At 44.2% G+C, this 22,593-nt stretch overlaps 1 protein-coding gene across 1 annotated transcript in view; it reads right to left on the bottom strand.

Moving 5' to 3' along the window:
• Positions 1-1,478: 1,478 nt before the first annotated feature.
• The window catches only part of NLRP5 (NLR family pyrin domain containing 5), a 42,397-nt gene continuing 21,282 nt past the window's right edge, over positions 1,479-22,593 (bottom strand). Inside the window, exons 3-11 of the mRNA XM_074315432.1 lie at positions 20,137-21,730; positions 19,346-19,516; positions 17,561-17,728; positions 14,591-14,761; positions 10,932-11,102; positions 8,744-8,914; positions 6,334-6,504; positions 3,533-3,703; positions 1,479-1,887 (exon numbers count right to left, since the gene is read on the bottom strand). Coding sequence (XP_074171533.1) covers positions 1,755-1,887; positions 3,533-3,703; positions 6,334-6,504; positions 8,744-8,914; positions 10,932-11,102; positions 14,591-14,761; positions 17,561-17,728; positions 19,346-19,516; positions 20,137-21,730 — 2,921 coding nt within the window. The 3' untranslated portion in view covers positions 1,479-1,754. The remainder of the gene's footprint in view (positions 1,888-3,532; positions 3,704-6,333; positions 6,505-8,743; positions 8,915-10,931; positions 11,103-14,590; positions 14,762-17,560; positions 17,729-19,345; positions 19,517-20,136; positions 21,731-22,593) is intronic.

Genomic DNA, 22,593 nt, shown 5'->3' with positions numbered 1-22,593 from the left:
GGTGAAAGGACCCCTGTTCCCATGGGAGGAGGGGCATGGAGGATCTCCAGACCCAGTCCGTTTGCTGTCAGGTGGAACCTCTCCAATGACTTCCTACTGTGCTTAGAATAACCCCAGTCCTTGGGGTGCTGTCCCCTGTCCTCATGTGATCTGGGTCACATCCCTCTCTGCCATGTTCCAGGTGCCCCTCTCCTCATATCCTGGCTCCAACCTCAGGGCCTTTGCACCAGCTGTCCCTGTGCCCTCACACCCTTCCTACGTGGTGAACTCCTCCTTGATATTCAGGTTCTGCTAAAACATTACTTCTTGTATCAGCCAGGGTTCTCTAGAGAAACAAGACCAATAGGATATATAACAAATAAGATCTATAATAAAATACAACAAAACCTATTCACAGCATGTACCTGTGTTTATTATGAGGAATTATTTATTATGAGTGATGATGGCGGCTGAGTCTCACGACCTGCCATCTGCAAGCAGGAAAGCCAGTGGTGCAATTCAATCTGAATCAATCACGTCACACAACACACGTCCCATTGGTTTAATGGACAAGCCTGGTATAATGTGAACTAATTCTTCCAGAACACGTAAGTGTTTAAAAGGTATTTCTGCAAAGAAACTACAGATTGAAGATAATGCTAATAACATAAGGCCCAGTAGACTACGGGGCTGATAATTCTCCTACGCCTGCCATCAACCTTTCCTCAGCCACACACAAGGACGAGGGAGGCTGGCCAATCACCGTCTAATTTGATCTGACAGAGAACAAGCCTAAAAAATGTTCAGGTGTGGAAAATGGTGCTTGAATTTGAAGATCAAATGAGTTCATTTATAGGTAAGTGCTTAGAAAAGAGCCTGGCACACAAGAAGGGCTGTGTATTACCTATCATCGTCATGGATTAGATAATACATATAAGAAATAATAAAAGTACCTAGTGGTAAGAATGCAAGAGTTTCCCAACCTCTGGGAAGAGATTGTTTTGTAGCCATGGTAACAAGTAGCTCCCCAAACAGGTTTAAACCCATTCAGTGGATCCAAAACAGCTTCCCTCAAACAGCCTTTATAAGCCAACCAATGATTCAACTTAAGCTTCTGAAATTCAACCAATTAGCAAAGATCCACTTTGATGAACACACCTGTTAGTGCCAGTCAGTCTCACCTGAGTAACTATGTGTCAACTCACCTGTCATCAATCCCTAAATTCCGTGTTTCCCCCAAGGTCCTACCTACATAAGATCAGAGAAATGGTGGTAGACCAGTTATATTTGACTGCACTAACCAATACATTTGTTTATATATCAGGTTTTTGAGTGATAGTCACATCATTCTTTGATGTTCAGATATGGGCTTAAAAATTTTTTTTCAAACACCAGCAGAGTTATCAAAATTTGGGGGCCATGTGTAAGGACCTAAATCCTGCTATCTCTGCTCTTGAATCACATCCCCAATGACCAAGAAGGCCACTTGACACTTTTTCCAAATGCTCAGTATTTATTTGATTCTCTCTGAGGTAGGACAGACATTTCATAGAGAATGAGGTCCTACAACTTGACAGTCACAAGCCTACATGCAAGGGAAATACAATAAACAAATTAGACTGGACACACAAGTGTCACTACCAGCGAGGGCTTTGTGAGAATTAGAAATCATTTTCCATCTCTGAGGAAGAACTCCTGGGCACAGCTTTCCCCACAAAGACAGCTTTTAAAGTTCCTCTGCCAGAGTGGGTGTGGGTGGGGAGGGTTTCTCATCTTCAGTTTTTCCACCAATACCGGTCTTCTTCGTCAAAAGCATACCAGCCATCGCCAATCACAACCTGAGGCTTCAGTAGTTGCACCTCCTCCAGCAACTTCCTCACTTGAGCTGGATATTGCCATTTCCACAGCCTGCAGACACACGAAGAAAGGGGGAGTCATGGCTCTGGGAATTTGCTCTTACTCTTCTCCCTTCCTTCAAATTTCTGGAATCCCCCACCAATGATCCGAAAGCTCTTCTTGTTGAGGAGCTGGAGTGTGTTCCCCAGAGAGTAAAAGCAAGTCCATCCATGTAAAGGGACATTTCGATGTGTCAATACCACACCGAGCATTTGTGGGCATCTGCCCCTCACAGGAAAACTAAGAGGCAGCCATGATTAGTCATCCATCATGGTCTCGTTTCCAAGAATCAGCTTTATGCCTGGTCTTGTTGTAGGGTTTGGGGGCACAATGATGAAGAAAGCAAAGTCCCCACCCTTACACAGCTTATATTCTAGGAGAGGAGAGAGAGAAATGGGTATTCAAATAGACACATGGGGAAACCGGCTCCTGAAAGGCCGATTAGGAAAATCCAGGTCTGACTCATCTACTTCAATTACTAAGTCCCTTTTTCACAAGCTGATTTTTGTCTAAGGCTAACTGCCTCCTGAGTCATTGATACAAATATGCTCTCTTTCAACCCAAGTTTCTGCCTTTTCAGCTCATTTGCTGAAGTGATTGCTGTAATATTTCTCTTTGACCAAATCAAGATCTCCAAATCCACTGAGCTATGCTTTGCAGTCCGTCTCCCTTCCTGTCTCCATGCCCTATCCCCCCTCAGATCCCACACTACAACCACTCTTGTGGTCTTTCTGGTTACATCCATCTGCCAAAACTTGACTCCTGTATATAGCTGCAAGCTGGACCACACAGGAGAAGACAGGGACTCAAATGGGAAATTGGCTATTGATATAAGTGCATCACAACTGACCTCAATGTGCTGCCCACCCTCACCATTTGTCAGTGCACAGTTCAGTGGTGTTGAGTACATCTGCACTGCTGTGCAGCCACAACCACCATCCGTCCCCAGAATTCTCATCTTCCCCAGCTGACACGCTGTCCCCATGAAGTACCCAGTCCCTCTCCTCCCAGCCCCTGGCACCCACCATTCTCCTTTCTATCCACTCTAGGGACCTCACGTACATAGGATTATATTTATTTGTCTTTTTATGTCTGGCTTATTTTACTCCGTATAATGTTCTTGAGGCTCATCTATGTTGCAGCATGTGTCACAATTTCCTTCCTTTGTAAGGCGAATAATATGCCATTGTATGTAGATACCACATTTCATTTATCCATTCACCCATCAGTGGACACCTGGGTTGCCTACACCTCTTGGCAGTTGTGAATAATCCTGCTTTGAACACGGGTGTGTACATATCTCTTTGAGATCCTTTCGATTCTTTTGAGTGTCTACCCAGAAGTAAAACTGTTGCCTCAGACAGGAGTTCTATTTTGAGTTTTTTGAGGATAAACATTTTATTTGTATGTTGTCCTTCTACTTTCCCAAACCCATCCCAAAGTAAGCCCCATGATAGCGACATCTTGCCTCAACCTCCCATGTCCCTGCATCCCCAGCACCCAGCACAGTGCCTGAGCATAGTGGGCCTTGTTAGTTGAATAAAAACCTAGGGGCTTAGCCAGGACCTCAACTTCTCTGATAAAGTGCTTCTCTGCCAACTAGCATGTCTGTAACAGAGGGAAGTTTGTGTCTCAGAAGACATCACCAGGGACTTACCCAACAATCTGTAGATTCGAGTTGGGATGTGCAAAGGCTGGACACAGCTTCATTATTCCTTCAGGACTGAAATTATTCCGCATCAGGTTTAGGCTGGTCAGACTCTGGTTGCAGGAGAGAGCCAAGGAGAGGGCCTCACAACAGTCAGAAGTCAAGTCACATGCCTCCAACCTGCAGGGCCAGGACCCCAAAATAACCCCCGAGAGCGATGAGCCATCCTTTTCTCTTCCGCCTGTTTGACTCCACTTTGAAGTTTCAAAAAGGAGCAGTGGGCTCCACCCTAGGGTTTCTGGGCCAGTGGTTCTAGGGAGGGGCCTGAAGTTTGCATTTCTAATGAGTTCCCAGGTGGTGCTGCTGGTTCTCACATTGAGCGCTGCTGGACCACCCAACTACAGTTGTGGAACTAATGAAAGATAAAGGTTGAGAGGGCCTCCGACTAGGGAACAAAACAAGGAACATGGAGAGAGACCCACTGAGAAAGTGGCTTGTCACCTAAAACTCAAAAGAAGAGAAGAAGGCAGCTCAGTGAATGGGGGACAGGAAGTACTGACACTTGCTTATGAAACTGCACGTCTTGTCCTTGGTGAAGGAAGGAGTGGGCGTGTCTGAGACATGGACTATGGGCTAGATGGCCAAAGTGGAGTAGAGGCAGTGGTGTGAGATGAGGCCGGACCTTTTAGGTCATGTTAAGGATTTTAGGATTTTGTCCCAAGAGCAGTGGAAAAACCAAATGGTGTTAAGTGTAATAATGGTATGGTAGCAGCGTTCTTACAGTTTAGAAATGCATGCTGAGGTATGTACGAGAGGAGCATCCAAATTGGTAACTTGCAACGAAGTAGTGTACCTGACAGATAAAATTAGCTGGTGGGTATATACTGTGCTTCCCCGAAAATAAGATCTAGCCAGACAATCAGCTCTAATGCGTCTTTTGGAGCAAAAATTAATATAACAATTATAAATTATAATTAATATAAAATTAATATAACAGTCTTATAGTAAAATAAGACTGGGTATAATATAATATAACATAATATAACATAATATATAATACTTATATTAATTTCTGCTCCAAAAGATGCATTAGAGCTGATTGTCCGGCTAGGTCTTATTTTTTGGGAAACACAGTCAGTCTTATATGTCCTAATCATTGTAGATTTTGTGTATTTGGTAATTCTCATGATAAAGAGTATGGATGGCAGCTAAGTAAGTATAGCCGTCTGTAGCTAGATGTAGAGATGGGATTGAATGAAGGTTTATTGTTATTATTGGCTTGCTACCAAAATAATATGTAAACATTTATGAAAACAGAAAATTTCCGTGAGGGAAGCTGACAGAGGCAAGGGGGCAGGGGACAGACAGATGATTACAGGCTCCCCAACATGGGTAATGTTAACCTGTGGTCATGGGAGACATGCTTCCCACTCTGTTTTGAAAGAAGGGAATGTAGGTATAGCTGTTAATTGGTTTCCTGGTAGAAGGTCGAGGACTTTCCTATTAATGGTTTTACATTGATTTGAAGAGGGTGAGATCATCTCTTAAGCTCCAGGAAGAACAGAATAGGTTAAAAAGTGTCCAGATAATGCAATTGGTTTGAAATCATTGTTTCAGGAAGAGAAGGAAGCAAGCAAACCAGAAAAACATAATGCTGGGAAGACAGAAATCTACATCAATGACGACTGACTGTACATGATACCAACGTACCCTTGTCTGTCTTTTCACTCCTGCAATTCTCAGCTACCTCAGTGAGAGGGTGGGGAGTTGGGTTTGTCCAGGCTTAGAGTATCTCTAGGTGGATGAAGGCAAGAACAGAAGACTATAGCACATGGAAGCTAAAACAGCTAAAAGGGGAGCTAGGGATGGGACATGACTGCAGAGGGAGAGTGGGAGGGACAAGACAATGGAAGTGGTGATGAGCCTGAAGAACGGAGTGTGATTTAGAGAAATGGGTCCTCCAATTAAACCCTTTGCCCAACAAAAGAGGAATACTACCCTTTCCTTCCAGTGTCACGGGGGTTGTAAATAACGTATGCATGATGCTGGCATGTGGTGGGTGCTCACAAATGGTAGCAAATACCACATTTTACAATAGTTCACAACGTCTTACAACCACTACCTCTATCTAGTTACAACATATTTTCATCCCCCCAGAAGGAAATTGGTACCCATAAGCAGCCCCTCAGGCCCCTGGAAGCCACTACTCCACTTCCTGTCTATGGATTTGCCCATCCTGATATCGCATACAAATGGAATCCTACAACATGACCTTTTGTGTTTGTCTTCTTTCACTCAGCCTCATGTTTTCAAGGTTCATCCACGTGGTAGCATGTGTCAGTGCTTTGTATCTTTTTATGGCAGAATAATATTCCACGGAATGTACCCGCACCCTGTTTTAAAAAACCTCCTTCATGATTCTGACACTGACACTAAAGTTTGAGAACCGCCAAAATCATCACTTGCTTTGTGGTTCACTTTTCTCACTGGACTGTATATTCTGCAACACCGTGATCTTTTCACCTTAGTACTTCCACCACTTAGCACTGTGTCTACCACACATGGGTTGTCCTATACACACTTCCTGAGTGTGCCAGACAGCGCTGTCAACCATATGCCATTTCACTCATTCCACATTGACAGGAGACCCGCTGGAGTTTCTGTCTCAGCCTGTTACTCTGCCAAGGTTGTGTTCTGCCCGATTGAATGGGAGCGTGAAAGTCAGAACATCATCTCTGTTCAAGCAACTTCACTCTCGGGTCCCCCTTCCTCTGAGCCCAGCCCTCAAAAGGGTGATCCCAGGACCTTACCCGAGTCTCCTCAGAGAACCCTGCCTTTGATTCAACCCCTCGCACAGTGCTGCCATCCCACCGTCACCCAGGGCATTGGCGGCAAGATCCAGGCTCCTCAGGTGTTTGCTTCTTGTGATCACAAAGGACAGCTTCTTGCAGCAAGTGACAGTGAGGTGACACTTGACCAGTCTGCAGAAAGAATATCCAGAGATTATCTTGAAGAGAGTGCTACAGTGGAACAATGTTCAGAAACATTATGGGGATTCCCTTTATTCCTTCCTAATTGGTCACATTTCTGTCCATCGCTGAAGTGCACAGGCTATGTGGCATCCTTTGGCTCAGGAGAGGGATGACAGCAGAGAGTGGGGAGTGATTGATGGGACTGGAGGTATTTTTGGAAAAAGAAATGAGCACATTAGGGCTTGCTTCCAACCTGGAAGTGGGATAAAAGTTCTCCATGGTGGAGGGGGAGAGACAGGAAACACATGGGTGAGTAGGAGTTGGTAAGGTCCCTGAGAGGGACAGAAAAGATGACAGCAGTTACTGAAATGCTAAGTAGGGTTTGGGATCCAAAAAGAGAGGAGTCTTGTGCTTCTGTTCCCAGGACACGTGGGGGAAAAAGGGGTGTGTGTGGAAATGGCCCCTGCAGTAATGACTGGGTGATTCACCTGAAATGATGGGAGCAGCTTCAGTCTCATTTCATCATGTTAGTATGCTAAGGATAGAATGGTTTCATTGGGGGACAATTCACATCAGGAATGACGAAGGACCCAGCCGTGAGGTCTCACACTTGAAGATCAGGTGGGAAGGACCATGTCTTTGATGCCAGGTGGATAAATGATGGTGATAAAGGCCACATAATCTCCTGGCGTTGAAATGCAATCCCAAAGAAATGGCACCCCCAATTGACTAAGCTTAAGTTTCTATACCATGCTGAAGTAGGGCTTCAAATGGCAATTTCATGAAAATAGAGGAATTCATACTTGGAGGGCAGTCAGAGTTTTGTGGACTTTGATTTCAATCAATACTTTTGCTTATTTTTGGGGAGGGAGAAATCTCAAATGGTCCCATTTTTTGGTCCATTAATTCTACCTTTGTAATTGAGCATAAGAAAAATGCTACCAAGTACACAAAGGTTAATAAACATGATTAAAACATTGGACACAAGCTAAGTGTCCAGCTTTAGGGGATTTAAAAAGTTATGATGCACCATTAAACAGAATACTGTACCACGCTTTAATTACTATTATGATCTGCATACAATAGTCCCTTATCTGTGGGTTCAGTTACCCACAGTCAACCACAGGTAACATATTAAATAGAAAATTCCAGGAAGAAACAATTTATAAGTTCTAAATTATGCACTGTTTTGAGTAGTGTGATAAAATCTCACATGATCCAGCTCCATCCTGTCTGGGACGTGAAGCATCCCTTTGTCCAGCATCTTCATGCTGCGTACGCTCCCACCTGTCAGTCACTTAGTAGCCATCCAGGTTATCAGATGGACTGTCATGGTATCACAGTACTTGTGTCCAAGTGACCCTTATTTTACTTAATAATGGCCCCACAGCACAAGAGTAGTGATGCTGGCAATTCGGATATGCCACAGAGAAGCCATACAGTGCTTCCTTTAAAAGATGAGTATAGTACAATAAGATGTTGAGAGAGAGGGAGAGAGGGAGAGAGGGAGAGAGGGAGAGAGAGAGAGAGAGAGAGAGAGAGAGAGAGAGAGAGAGACCACATTCACGTAACTTGTCTTACAGTATATTGTTATAATTGTTCCATTTTAATATTATTGTTGTTAATGCTACTGTCTAATTTATAAATTAAACTATCACAGGTATGTATGTATAGGAAAATACATAGTATATATAGGGTGCAGTACTTACCACCTGTGGTTTCAAAACATCCACTGGGGGGTCTTGGAACATGTCCCCCATGGATAAGGGGGGAACGACTGTATCTTCAAAGACAGAATGTGAGATCAAAGGCAGGGTTTTGGTCCCTTGGGAGTTCTAGTCCCCCCCCCTTCTCAGTTATGATTGGTGGGGGACTACCTGAGGCTAGACATGCAAAATACTTAGAGCCCTGTGCCTGCCACCTGGTAAAAATGCTAGGATCCTTTCTTTGTAACATGTTAAATGCTACTTATGCATCCAGGAGAGGACATGTTTTGAGAAGTGAACAGGTTTTGGAGATCAAGGGTGACCTAAAACTCCATAGGTCCTGCCATGGGGTTCCGTTCAGAATAATTGCGGTCCTTCTCATACTCACTGTAGCGTCACTGTAGTGTCCACTGGACAAAATGAGACTCAGTTCACCCTGGGACTAATTTTTGGTTCCCATCTCCCTACTCATGTCTCCTGACCTTCTAGGAACCTCAGCCGCCACGATGCAGAGGTGACCCCCACAACCATGGGAAACTTACTCCAGGTCCTGGAGGTGACAAGATGGTTCCGCGATGGCCTCACACAGAAGGATCACCCCGTCATCTCCCACGGGGTTCATGCTGAGGCTCAGATGCGTCAGATGTCGGTTGCCCATAAGTGCAAGAGCAAGAAAGCCACAGCCAATGACATCCAGGTTGCATTCATTTAGTCTGTAGGGCATATGCGAGGGAAAGAGGAAGGTCACACTTGTGACTTGGTGTGACCTTGAGTAAGCCACTTCTCCTGGCCTCAGCTTGCCTCTCCTTTGGGAGGGGATTAAGTTCGTAGTTAAGAGGGTTGTTAGGCGTATGTGATGGGAGGACCTCAGAACGCTTGGCACAGCGCCTAATGCCCATGCTGGACACTAATCAAGGTCCTCTGACCTCTTCTTTTAGTTTTTCTACATATTCAGTGTATTAGCTCCCTGTTGCTGCTGGAAGAAACCACCACAGACATAGTGCCTTAGAACACATATGTCATGTTCACTCTGGAGGTCAGTCTTACTGTTAGCAGGGCTGTGTTCCTTCTGGAGACTCAAAGGGAAAACTGTTTCCTTGCCTTTTCCAGCATTTATAGGCTGCCCATATTCCTTAGGTCCTGGTCCCCAGCCAGCAGTTGCATCCCTCTGACTTCCATTATGCATCCCCTCCTCTAACTCTCCTGCCTCTTTCTTTCCCTCATAAAGACCCTGTGATGACATTGGGGCCACCCAGATAATCCAGGATCATCTCAAGATCCTTAATCACACCTGCAAAGTCCTTTTTGCCATGTAAGTTTACATAATCACAAGGAGTAGGACATGGATGTCTTCTTTTGGGGGGAGGTCATCATTCTAGCCACCGTACTCTGTATCATCCCATCACTTAGTCACCAGGGAACTTTAGAACATGTCATAAGGTAGACATGCATTAAAGTTCTATTCTTTAGCAGAATTTTGGGCTGTAGGGCTCCCATTGGTGGATTAATTGGTGAAAGGGATGAAATGACAGAAAACGTTGACAGCATGGAAGAGGAGTGACAAAAACCTCTCATTCTCAGTGTCAAGTAGGAGATTCAGGATAGAAGAGCAATCTGGCATCACACAGAGGCAGTTACAGTGGTGACACGGACACCTCATTGTACAATAAATAGCAGAGCGCAGAGCATGCTCTAGCTGTATGTCTGCTTTCCCTGCTGTTGTGTCACACAGACTTTGTGACTTTTGGCCCTGTGTCACCACTACACCCTCTGAAAATCTCATTTTTTTATTATCCAACTCCACCCTACCAGAATTTAAGCTACATAAAAATAGAGACCTCCATCTGTCTTTTATCTTTGTATCACTAACGGTTAAGAATGTTACTGGCTTAATAAATACAGTCGGTCCTCAGGATTCATGGTTGTGTTTGTGACTTTGCCTGCTTGCTAAAATTTATTGGTGACCCGCTCAAAATCAATACTCGTGGCACTCATAGTCCTTCATGAACACACACGGGAAAATCTGAGTCGCCTGTCGCACATGCTGGAGCTAAGGTTGAACCCATGTCTTACTTTTGTGAACAGTGTCCTTTTTGTGGTCCAGTTAGTGCCACATTTTCTTGCTTTTCTGTGCTTTTTTGGGGGTTGTTGATTTAATTGTTTAAAATGTAGAGCTGAAGTCCTATTCAGTATCCCAATCTCATCAAGGCCATGATGTGTTGTGTGGAGAAAATACGTGTGTTATATACATAAGCTTCACTGGGGCATGAGTCCCACTGCTGCTGGCCACCAGCTCAATACCAACGGACCAACAGTCCATCAGAAGAGGGCGTTTTTAAACAGAACCACACAAAACAAGGTGAGGTATTGACCCGTTGAGGAAAATGTGAGCAGAGGCTACAGGAAACTCATCGTCCATTTCCCCCAGGGACCACGGTTCAACATCAGTAACTCAATGCTCTCTGTGACTTTATAGGATACAGCTAACTGCCACAAATCATGAGAACCCACCCTACGTGGGTGAGTGACGACCTCCTTCTGTAAGAAAATGCAAATGCAGAGCTAGCATTTTCCAAGGAAGTGTGAGATATAGGAGGTGACCAGTCGGGACAGCATGTAGCACACAGCAGGTCACTTCCTTCTGACTATTTCTGCACTCCCAACTCTGAGGGGGCACACACTATTTGTCACCAAGCTATGAAGTCCTCACAGGGAACTGAGTTGACTCACATCAGCCTCCGTAGGGCACAGCTGAAAAGTTTTAAGGCACGACACAACAGATTCACACCTTCACTGCCCAGGTTGTTGGTCGACAGGTACAAGTGTGTTAATCTCTGGTTGCTGATGAGGGCCGAGGCCAGATCCTGGCAGCCGGCAGCTGTCAGGCCACAGTCTCCCAGTCTGCAAGAAGCCCCAGAAAAGATGATGAGGCCTCAAAGGGGCATCTCTGCCTCCCTTGCAAGGGAGAGAAAGAAACGTCATCCCCATAGCTCACATGCCCTTGCAGGTATAGGATGAAGTCACATCATATCTGCATTTAACTTGGGAGCTCAAAACCAGTGCTTCAATCCAACAATAACACTCTAAATAGACTGGGTGATTACATCTGTGTCCACCAAGGGAAACATCCGGGCAGCGTAATTCTGCTGTTTGGTTGTTTCTGCTCCCCACATGTACTGTGCAGTAAGGTTTTTGCTGAGATGAGTGACCTTCCTATTTAGAAGTACCTACGTTTAATACGTCATGACCCTTACATGTAAACAAGACAGTCCACCCGTTTCTCAAAGCTTAAGAAGCAATTGTACTTGAAAATAAGAGTTTAATAGTACCTCTCTCATGGGGTTGTGACAAAGTGAAGTGAAATGACACATCTAAAGTGCTTAAAGCAGTGCACTGCTTATAGCAAACACTTACTCCATATTGATGGTGATTTCTTTCAGTAAAGGAAGAAATGCTGGTTGGATTGGACTTGAAAGGGATCAGGATATGACATCCCAAAATATGCCACCTAATATTATTTTGAGTTGATGGCAATGGAGAAAAAGCAGAAGCACGGAAGAGCTGCCATCCCCCTATCTGCCTACAAGCAGGACACAAATTTCCCTTGGGGAGGTGTTCCCCCCTCTCCTGTACCAGGAAGAGGACAAAGACCTTCATCACTAGAGATGGAGATGAGTCTTGATATAACCCTTACCTACCATTAATTTTCCCCATATACTTCCCAGCCACCTTCTCACAATTTATCTGCCATAGAAGCCCAAATACCCCTTTTCTTTGTCTAGTCACTTCTCGACAATTTATTGCCGTTTGTTAAAATGGTATAAAGCTCCTGAGTCTAACCACTTCAATGGATTTTTTACTTCCTTTCTGTGAAGTCCCCATGCACTTAAAAAAGAAAACACCAATAAATTTGTGTGCTCTTTCTCCCGTTAATTTTTCTACTGTCAGTTTAATTTGCATGCTCAGACACAGAACCTAAGAGGGTAGGTGAAAAGGGTTTGTTTGTTTGTTTTTTTAAGCCTCTCCTATAGTCTGATGGAGAGAAGATACGTTGGCTTCTACTATTTATCACCTTCTACAAAGGGTGATTTGTATTATTTGGTTTTCAACTTTTGCTGTGACTTTAGGACCAAACTCCCACTGAAGGACGGATGCTATAGCCATGGCATGCTTTGGAAGTGTGGAGAGAAACAACCTTGCCCAGACTGTAGGACACCAAGGAGAAAATCCGCAGGTAATAGATGAGTTCTAATACTGCAGGTATCACTCTCCCTGACTTTAGCTTGTACTACAGGGCTACAATAATCAAAACAGCCCGGTATTGGCAGAAAAACAGACACATAGACCAATGGAATAGAATTGAGAACCCAGAAATAAAACCACATAAATATGGACAGATAATTTTTGACAAAGAAGCAAAAAACATACAATGGAGAAAAGACAGCCTCTTCAATAAATGATGCTGGGAGAATTGGATAGCCACATGCAAAAGAATGAAACTGGACTGCTATTTGTCACCATGTACCAAAATTAATTCAAAATGGATCAAAGACTTAAGCATAAGACCTGACACAATAAACTGCATAGAAGAAAACATAGGTACTAAACTTATGGACCTTGGGTTCAAAGAGCATTTTATGAATTTGGCTCCAAAGGCAAGGGAAGTAAAAGCTGAAATAAATGAATGGGACTATACGAAACTTAAAAGCTTCTGCACAGCAAAAGAAACCATCGACAAAATAAAGAGGCAACCAACTGAATGGGAGAAGATTTTTGCAAACAGTGCCTCCGATAAGGGGCTAGTATCCAAAATATACAAGGAACTCATGCAACTCAACAACAAAAAAACAAACAACCCAATTGAAAAATGGGCAGAGGACCTGAAGAGACATTTCTCCAAAGAGGACATACAAATGGCAAATAGACATATGAAAAACTGCTCAACATCACTAATCATCAGAGAAATGCAAATAAAAACCACAATGAGATATCACCTCACCCCAGTCAGAATGGCTATCATCAACAAGACAAATAGTAACAAGTGTTGGAGAGGCTGTGGAGAAAAAGGAACCCTCAGACACTGTTGGTGGGAATGCAGACTGGTGCAGCCGTTATGGAAGGCAGTGTGGAGGTTCCTCAAAAAATTACGAATAGAATTGCCATATGACCCAGCAATCCCTCTCCTGGGTATCCACCCAAAAAATCTGAAAACATTTAGAGATAAAGACGCGTGTGCTCCAATGTTCATTGCAGCTTTGTTTACAGTGGCCAAGACATGGAAACAACCAAAATGTCCTTCGAGAGATGAATGGATAAAGAAGTTGTGGTATATATACACAATGGAATAGTATTTGGCGGTAAGAAAAGATGATATAGGAACATTTGTGACAACATGGCTGGATCTTGAGAGTATGATGCTAAGCGAAATACGTCAGACGGAAAAAGCAGAGAACCATATGATTTCACTGATATGTGGTATATAAACCAAAAACAAGAAAAGAACAAGACAAACAAATGAGAAACAAAAGCTCATACACACAGACAATAGTTTAGTGGTTACCAGAGGGTAAGGGGGGTGGGGGGTGGGAGATGAGGGTAAGGGGGATCAAATATATGGTGATGGAAGGAGAACTGACTCTGGGTGGTGAACACACAATGGGATTTATAGATGATGTAATACAGAATTGTACACCTGAAATCTATGTAATTTTACTAACAATTGTCACCCCAGTAAATAAGTAAGTAAATAAATAAAATAGATGAGTTCCTGAAGTGTCGCACAGGAGCTCATATTTTTGCTGTGCCTTTCACTCCCTGTGCGACCTTAGACAAGAGACTTCTTGTCGTCTTCCGCATTGCTTTCCCTATCAGCCAATGGGATGAAAAGAGTTCCTACCTGGTGGGTTGTTTGTGCAGGTGATGTTACTGGGAACAGAACACTTAGCACAGGGCCTGACACTCCACAACGCCACAGATGGCTCTAACCACAAGCCTATGACTCTGGGATTTGGCATTGCTGAACTTTCCAGTGTATAATACAGCATTGTCAATTATAATCAGAATGCTGTACATTGAGCCCCAGAACTTATCTATAACCTTTGATCCACACCCCCATTTCCCCCACCCCCAGCCCCTGGTAACCACCCTTCTCCTCTCTGTTTCTACAAGTCTGGCTGCTGCCCTCATCTATTATATCAGTTTAGAACTCAGTAGGAAAGACACAGATGTTATTTATTGGGTCTTTCTCAAACCTCAACATTGGGGCACTCCCATGAGGTTACAACTGCCACTCTGACCCTTGGCTCATGCATCTGTTAATTTCCCTCCCCCGTTACCTGGATGACCTGAGTTAAGACAAGATAATCCTGACGAAAGGAAGCACAACTCACAGCAGCTTCTTCAGGGTGCACTGCGAGACCTTCAAGGCGTCACAGAGAGGTGTGGCGCCCTGGTGCGTCACCTTATTTCCTGTGAGGCTGAGAGATTTCAGTCTGGTGGCTGTAACCAGGATTTGGGAGATGAGCAGACAACAGGTGTGGGTTAACCCACAGTGATCCAACCTGCAGATGCAGATACGGACGACGTGAAACGTATCCTCATCTGCCCCCAAAGGCAACCCACTTCCCCTTACTCACCACATGCCAGCCACTCTGGCCATTCTGCTGATTCCCGGCTTCCGAGACACTGCTTGCTCCCGCCCTCAGGGTCTGAGCACTTGTACCTCATTTGCAACATCCCTCCTCATCCCCAACCCCAAGTCTATCTGTGGAACTATTTTTCATTCAGATCTCCTGAATGTTACCTCTTCCGAGTAAGCCGGTCTCACTACCTTAAACTGTGACAGCCCCACCCCACCCCACCCCACTCCACTCTACTATCTCCAGCATTATTTTATTCACAGTAACGATCACCAGCAAACATTTTCTATATTTCTATGTATACTTTTTTTTTTTTTTTATGGAGGGCGCAGCTCACAGTGGCCCATGTGGGGATCAAACCATCAATCTTAGTGCTACCAGCACCACGCTGTAACCAACTGAGCTAACTGGCCAACCCTGCACTTGTTTTTTTCATTGAAATATATCTGACAAATAACATTGTGTAAGTTTAATGGATAAATATGTGGATTTGATACATTTAGATACTGTAATGTGATTGTCATTGTAGCAATAGCTAGCTCCTCGATCATGTCACATAAGTATCATTTCTTTTTTGTGGTGAGAATAATTAAAGTCTAGCCTTTTAGGAGAACAGGAAGTGATTTCCTCTGCAAAGAAAGCCCAGGAAATCCCTTCCTCCAGGGAATCCTTCTCAAGCTCTTTTTGCTTGCTTTCCAATGGGCAAACACTTTAAGTATTTTTCAGTTAGTATAGACAGTTCATCTCAGCACAAAACTTTTATATTCCTTTTGCTTACAGAACATAGAAGCTTTGCAAAGACAGTTCTAAGTGTTTATACATATTTGTATAGTATACTCAGCTTTATGCAACTATTTCTCCCCAAAATTTATGTAAATTAAAACATAATTGAGTACAAAAAAAAGAAGATCTAGTCTCTTAGTAAGTTTTATGTGTATAATCCAATGTTGTTGTCTGTAACCGTTATACTGTGCATTAGATCCCCAGGACCTACGTATGTACCTAGTAGTTGCAAGTTTGTAGTCTAACATATTGCCCCTGGTAACCACCATTTTACTGTTTGTATGAATTCAGCTGTTTTAGAGTCCACATGTAAGTGAGATCCTACAGTATTTGTCTTCCTTTGTCTGAATATCTCCCTTAGCATGATGCCCTTAAGTTCCATCCATGTTGCTGCAAATGGCAGGACTTCCTTCTTTCTCATGGCTGAATAATTACTTGCAGTAATTCTTTGTCTATCTTCCTCCCTAGAACGTAACCTCCATGAGGGAGGGGATCTAGCTTGCCTTGCTGCCTGCTGTATCATTAGCAACTACAATAGTGCCGGGTACACAGTGGGCACTCAAGTGTTTGCTGAAAGGTGCAGTCTCCCGAGAAAACTGGCAATGCTTATGAAAGCTGAATGTGTGTCTACCCTACGACCCCTCTACCCAATTCTCCCCCAGAGTACATTCCCAAGGTCTGCCATGTCAGGGTGCCATTGTGCTGGGAGCGTCACACTGAACCCAAGCTCATTGCACTGTGGTACAACTGTACCACAGACAGTTGGCAGCAGCTTCCTCCTCATTCCCAGAGGCAGTTGCCAAACCTACCTGGTGTGGGGCAAACACCTATGCATTCCAGCCTGCAAGGACTCCTGTGCTTTGGCTGACTTCCTTGGGTTACGTTCTTAAAAGTGAAGCTCATGAGTTACAGAGCAAACGCATGCAGGGTGCAAAGCAAATCACTCTTCCACACTTGCTGTGTGTCCATGGACACAGCTCAAGACAGAGCTCGCCTTCTGGGTCTCACAGCCTGAGCACCCATAGGACTGTCTTCAGACCCAGCCAGTCTAAGCGATAAAACACAGGCCCGGATGTACAAAACTGTGGTGATAGCCCCAAACTGGAAATGACCACAATGTCCCTGGACAGGTGAATGGTCACACCAACTGTACCACCCAACAGTACTCAGCAATAAGAAGGAACACACTATGGATACAAAAAAATTGGCTTGTATCCACTCAAAGGCACCTGCTGAGTGAAAAAAGCCAATTATAATGGTGATGACGAATTGTATGACTCCACTTTGACAGTGTGGTCAAAATGACAAAATTATAGTGATGGAAAACATGAGTTATCACCATGGGTTGGGGGGGTAGGTGGGAGGCTGTGGCTGGGAAAGGATAACACAAGAGCGACGGCAGTTCCGTGTCTTGGTTGCAGTGTGGTTTCATGAATCCATACACATTCACATTTTATGTGACAAAATGACATAGAATGATGTGTAACTATTACATTGTTTTGTACACCTGAAACTAATAATAATAATAATAGTAATAGTAATAAATGACACAGAATGACATACATGTCCTGGTTTTGACGTCATACTATAGTTATGTAGGACATAACCATTGGGAGAAACTGGCTGCAGGGTACTTGTGACCTCCCTGATTTTTTTTTAAATCTCTATCTATGAAACATTGAAAGTTACCTTTTTACTGTAGTAAAATATACATCACATAAAATTTAGCACCTTCCCCATTTTTAAGCATATAATTCAGTGACATCAAGTCGCCCACTGTTGTACGACCATCGCCACCATCCATCTTTAGACTTCATCATTCTCCTAACTATCTGTAATATTTTTGCAACTTGCTGTGAATTATTTCAAAATAAAAAACTGGAAACAAACAACAAAAAACCTGAAATTAAAAATGCGAAAACCATTCCCAGGACTTACCTCAAAGACTCCAACATACAACTTGGGTGTCGTAGTGCTTCACGCACCATCCCCATATCCTCGTCCTTCAGGCGAGTGCCTTCCAAGTTCAAGTATTTAATACTATGGTTGATGATGACAGTCCTCCAGAGATGTTGGAGACCAAAGGTAATTCGTGCACTTTTAAATCTACAAACCAGAAACAAGAAAATATGAATCAGATACTGGAGACATTTACTTGTGCCCTAATTTTTCCTTTTCATGCTTTTCCCATTCCAACTCTCATCCCTCTCACTATTTGTGTTTACTTAATTTTAAAGCAACAAATACTAAGTCACCTATGATGCAGCAGACACTGGGAAGAGAGCATTAAATGATGCTAATGTTCGTACTCTCATGGAGCGTCATCTAGTGGGGGAGACACTCAACAAAGAGTTGGAAAAACAATTAGGCTTAAGAAAAAATTATGGTAAATGAACAAAGCAGAAACAAGTCACAGATACAGAAGACATTTTGATGGTTGCCAAATGGAGGGTGGGGTTTGGGGGACAGGGTGAAAAAGGGGAAGGGAATAAGATGTACAAATTGCCAGTTATAAAAACAGTCACAGGGCTGTAAAGTACAGCACAGGGAATATAGTCAATAATATTGTAATAACTATGGATGGTGCCAGGTGGGGACTAGATTTATGGGGTGGGGGGGATCACTTCGTAAGGTATATAAATGTTTAGCCACTACACTGTACTCCTGAAACTAATTAAGAATAGGAAAGAACTGCACACAGTTATGTGGCCCAGTTCAAGTTGAAGAAAAAAGTCAAATGTAAGAACAACATGTATACCGTGATACCATTTTGATTAAAAAAAATTCATACGCCATGGAAAATGTATGTGATGTGAAAGGAGTTAATTAGGGAAATAGGAAATTGAAGAGGCATCAAACAATTTACTTAACACCCTTTGTTCATTCCTAAATCTCTTTGCCATTATCATGTATTGCTGTTGTATTACAAATACAGTGATGACACTTGGATTAAAGCAAATTACAGGCTGTAATATGAGTTTAAAACAGGGACAGTTAGTGGGGAGAGGGTCCCAAGGGAAAAGCATTCATCTAACAGCTGACAGAGGAGTTAACATTGGTGTAAGCCTTACAGTGAAAAGGGCATTACTCATAACGCTGGGCTCACCAAGATCCTTGGCGCAGCCCAGTTTAAGGAAAGTACTTAGAGAAGATATAGAAAAGGCAGGAATAAGATGTTTGCAACCAAGAACGTGACTTGCTCCAGTCTTGGGTGTCACGTGTGCTTCTCTTGGTCTTGGAGGAGAGAGCAAATAATAAAATCTTTGTCTGATTTGGACCTAGCACTTCATCTCCTACTCTAGGTGAGCACCCTGGGGTCTACAACAGACCCAGAAACTCATTAGGTGTTCAAATATTTGCTACTCTATGAATTAGCCTAAAAGCACTAAGGACTGACATAAAGCCTCCTGTAAATCGTGCCCTTTGATCTTGCCATTGCCTCACGCTTACCGTTAGCCTGAAATGAGCTCCCCTCACCTTTTTCCTATTAACTAACTGCTATTCATCCTTCAAAAGCCAGAGTAAATGAACCCACCTCAGTAATCCCTTCACAATGTCTTCAGTCAGTCCCCATCCTGTGCTTTTGGGAACTTGGTTCCTGCACCTCCCACAGCACTTATCCCTTCTGATTACATGTTATAGGTTGGTCTTCTCTCAGTTGGTGGGAGAGGAGAGCTGTGACAGCCATGCAAAGGGGCATGTACAGGGGCTGGAAAGACTTACATCAGATTCTGTATTTTACAGGTTGGCTGTCTGAGCTTGATGCACAGGGTCCTCATTGCACACTCGTTCAGGATGCTGCCACTTAGGTCTAGCTGTCGTAGGTTTGGGTGGGTGCTGAGCACCAAGCAAAGATTTTCCCACCAGTCGTCAACCAGGACCTTGGTCTGCATCCTACATTGGAGAAGGAAACAAACATCTGCTTCACAGGGGGGATATTCACACAAGCCAGTTGCAAGAATGTCCGAGTCGAGAGATCAGTGTATCAGGGCGAGACTGGAATGGCCTTAGAAGCTCGGAGGCCAGTTTAGTGGCATCACTTTGTGCTCTGCACGAGCACTCGCATATCCACCCTGCATCTTGAGTGTTTGGTACGCCAGGGGATACAGTAAGATGATTTTGAGCCACCGGCTTTCAAATCAGACTTATGCTTAAATTCTAGCTCCCCCTTGAATACTAAATGGTGCAGCCACTATGGAAAACAGTATGGAGGTTCCTCAAAAAATTAAAAATAGAACTACCTTATGACCCAGTGATCCCTTATACAAAAGAATTGAAATCAGGATCTTAAGAGATATTCGTACTCTATTCGCAATATCTAAGATATGGAAATAACCTCAATTTCCATTAATGGATGAATGGATAAAGAAAATGATACACACATATGAAAAATGGTGGCTCTGTCAGGTCATAGATATGCTAATTAGCTTGATTGTAGCACTTATTTCATTATATCAAAGCACCAATACCTCCACAAAGATGGAAAGAATAAAACTACAGAGGAGGGTGCTCACCCTTGTGGAATCATGGGCCATGCCTCAGTGACCTCATCTTCTGAGAAGATCTCTCTGACATCCATCTGAATTTTCCATAAATACTGGCAGTGCTGGAGACAGTAGGAAGATACTAGTAAGTCCATTCGCCGGTTAATTGAAAGCCATACTGCTTGGAAACTGTTCAATGCTAAGCGAACAAACTCTTCGTCCTGAGTCTCAAAAAGACAGTAGAAGCAGTCCAGGAACTCTAGAGGGCTGGTGGTGTGGGCCTGTTGACCTAACAGACAGATCCAGTGGAGAAGTGCCTGTTTCACCACTGCGGGGATGGGACACCCCAGCAGATTTTCCAGAACCCTCATCACCTCCTTGTTCACCAGGCCAAACAAGAAACGCTTCACTTGCAGCAAGTGGGCATTGATGCTGATTTGTTTGAGTTCCATTAAAGTCCTTATATTCTCCACGAACAGAGGGTGGGGCTCCCACTCTCTTTCCAATCCTTCTAGAATGTAGTACAAAGCAGCACAGAACTCTTGGAGGCTGGGGTGGCGGAACGTGTAACATCTCTCACTGGGGCCATCTGGGAGAAGGATGTCCATGTGAAAGAGGGCACAGAGCTCCGATGGGGTCAGTCCATGAACGCGCAGGTCATTGCCGTAAAACACAAACTTGGTACCCCACACCCCTTCCACGGCCATCCGGCAGACGGCCTTCAGGACAGCTCTTTCTTCCAGGCTGAGACAGCACCCGAAGGCATCTCGAGGGGTGAGCTGATGGGCCACAAATGTGACATACAAGCCCGTGAGGATTTGGCAAGTATGTGGCAGGCTCTTCCCTGACGCCTCTTGCATCTGGAGAGCCTGGCAGATAAGCGACCACACGACGGAGACCTGGCACTTGCCAAACAGCTGGTCATTGTCCACCACCGAGTGCAACACTTGAATTTTCTGATGCTCATTCTTCACGTGCTCCAGGAATAGCTGAGTCCTCCTTTCCATTGACATTCCTTCAACTAAGAGGTAACGGGGAGACATGACCACAGCTTGGAGAGTTTCCATGCCCACGTCTGTGACGGTGACGATGAGGGACGCCTCCGGGAGGAGGACCTTCTTCAGCAGACTGCGCATCAGGACAGACACGGGCTGCTTCTCCGCCCAGTCGTCACAGAGATGCATGTCATCCTCTTTGAAGGCAACGTCCAGGTCATCGAAACCGTCCACCACAAACAGGAGCCTTTCTGGTTGAGACAGGATGTCCATCACGGGCACCAGGGAATCTGGCCACTCCCTGGAAATTAACTCCATAAAACTGCTCTCCTTCCTGGACTGGATCTCTCCAGCGTGGAGAAAGAAGGCGTAGGAGAACAAGCTGGGGTACAGGTCCCCTCGGGCCCAGTGCAGCAGGACCGTCCGGGCCAAAACTGACTTGCCGACGCCTGACTCTCCGTGCACCACCACAGTGCGGGGCCGAAAGCCGCACTGGTCTGGGGTGAACGCGCCACACAGCATGTGCATTTGCAGACAGTCAGAGGCCAGGGTTTTTAAATCATGGTGTGCATCCGACATCATGGCAAATTTTGTCATCACGTGAGCCTTGTAGTGCCATTCGTCACCTCCTAACTCAGGTAGGGAAGGGGAGAAAAAAACCAGGAAGCAGAATTTGGAGATAGTCTGGACTTCAGTCTACATAGGTACCTGGGAGCTCTGTTTGCTCCCAGCAACACACGGATAGCTGCAACTCTCGTTCCTCCATTCGACCACATCCTCTAACACTTGTGGACTTTCTACAAAAGAGCTCTATTTGTCCCTTTAACCCGATTTCTCTCTTTAGCACTTAATACCTGACACGTTGCAATTTTGTCTGCTTATGGTGTGTCTCCCCCAGTAGACTCTATGCAGGGACGTCTACATTTGCTGTTGTATCTTGGTATTTATAACAGTCCCTGGCGTCCTGCAGACATGCAAGTGTTTGTTCAGTGAATAATTACTCCAATGCTGGTATGAGGTCTGTGAAAGACAGAGGAGCACGGGGGAACTGAGGACATGTACGCCATGGCCTAGATCTGTAGGACCAGCGTGCATCTCCAGGCCCATCCAGTAGGTCCAGGCTACAATGGAGAAACACCTCCATGGGATGGACACAGAAAGGCAAGCATAGCCCTAGAAGTTAGATCCTGTTGGGGGTCCCAAGCTCTATCCTGCAGTGTCTTTCTGATTTGGAACATGTTGCCTCACTCTCTGGGCCTCAGCTTCCCCACTTCTGCAATGACATTAACATCCTCTTGAAAGGGTTGTGATAAATATTTAAGAAAGGATGTGCATTATTTTAGCACAGGACTTGGCAAAAATGGTCACTGGCTACTATTGTCATTACAAACCATAATTCTTTTCAAAAATTAAAAAAATGTTCAATTACTTGACATTCAATATTATATTAGTTTCAGGTGTACAACGTAGTGGTTATACATTTATATACTTT

The sequence above is a fragment of the Rhinolophus sinicus genome, linkage group LG11, assembly GCF_036562045.2.
Source record: "Rhinolophus sinicus isolate RSC01 linkage group LG11, ASM3656204v1, whole genome shotgun sequence".
NCBI lineage: Eukaryota > Metazoa > Chordata > Mammalia > Chiroptera > Rhinolophidae > Rhinolophus > Rhinolophus sinicus.
Note: the sequence above shows the minus strand (reverse complement) of the source record. Positions and strands in the feature narration are given on the sequence as shown.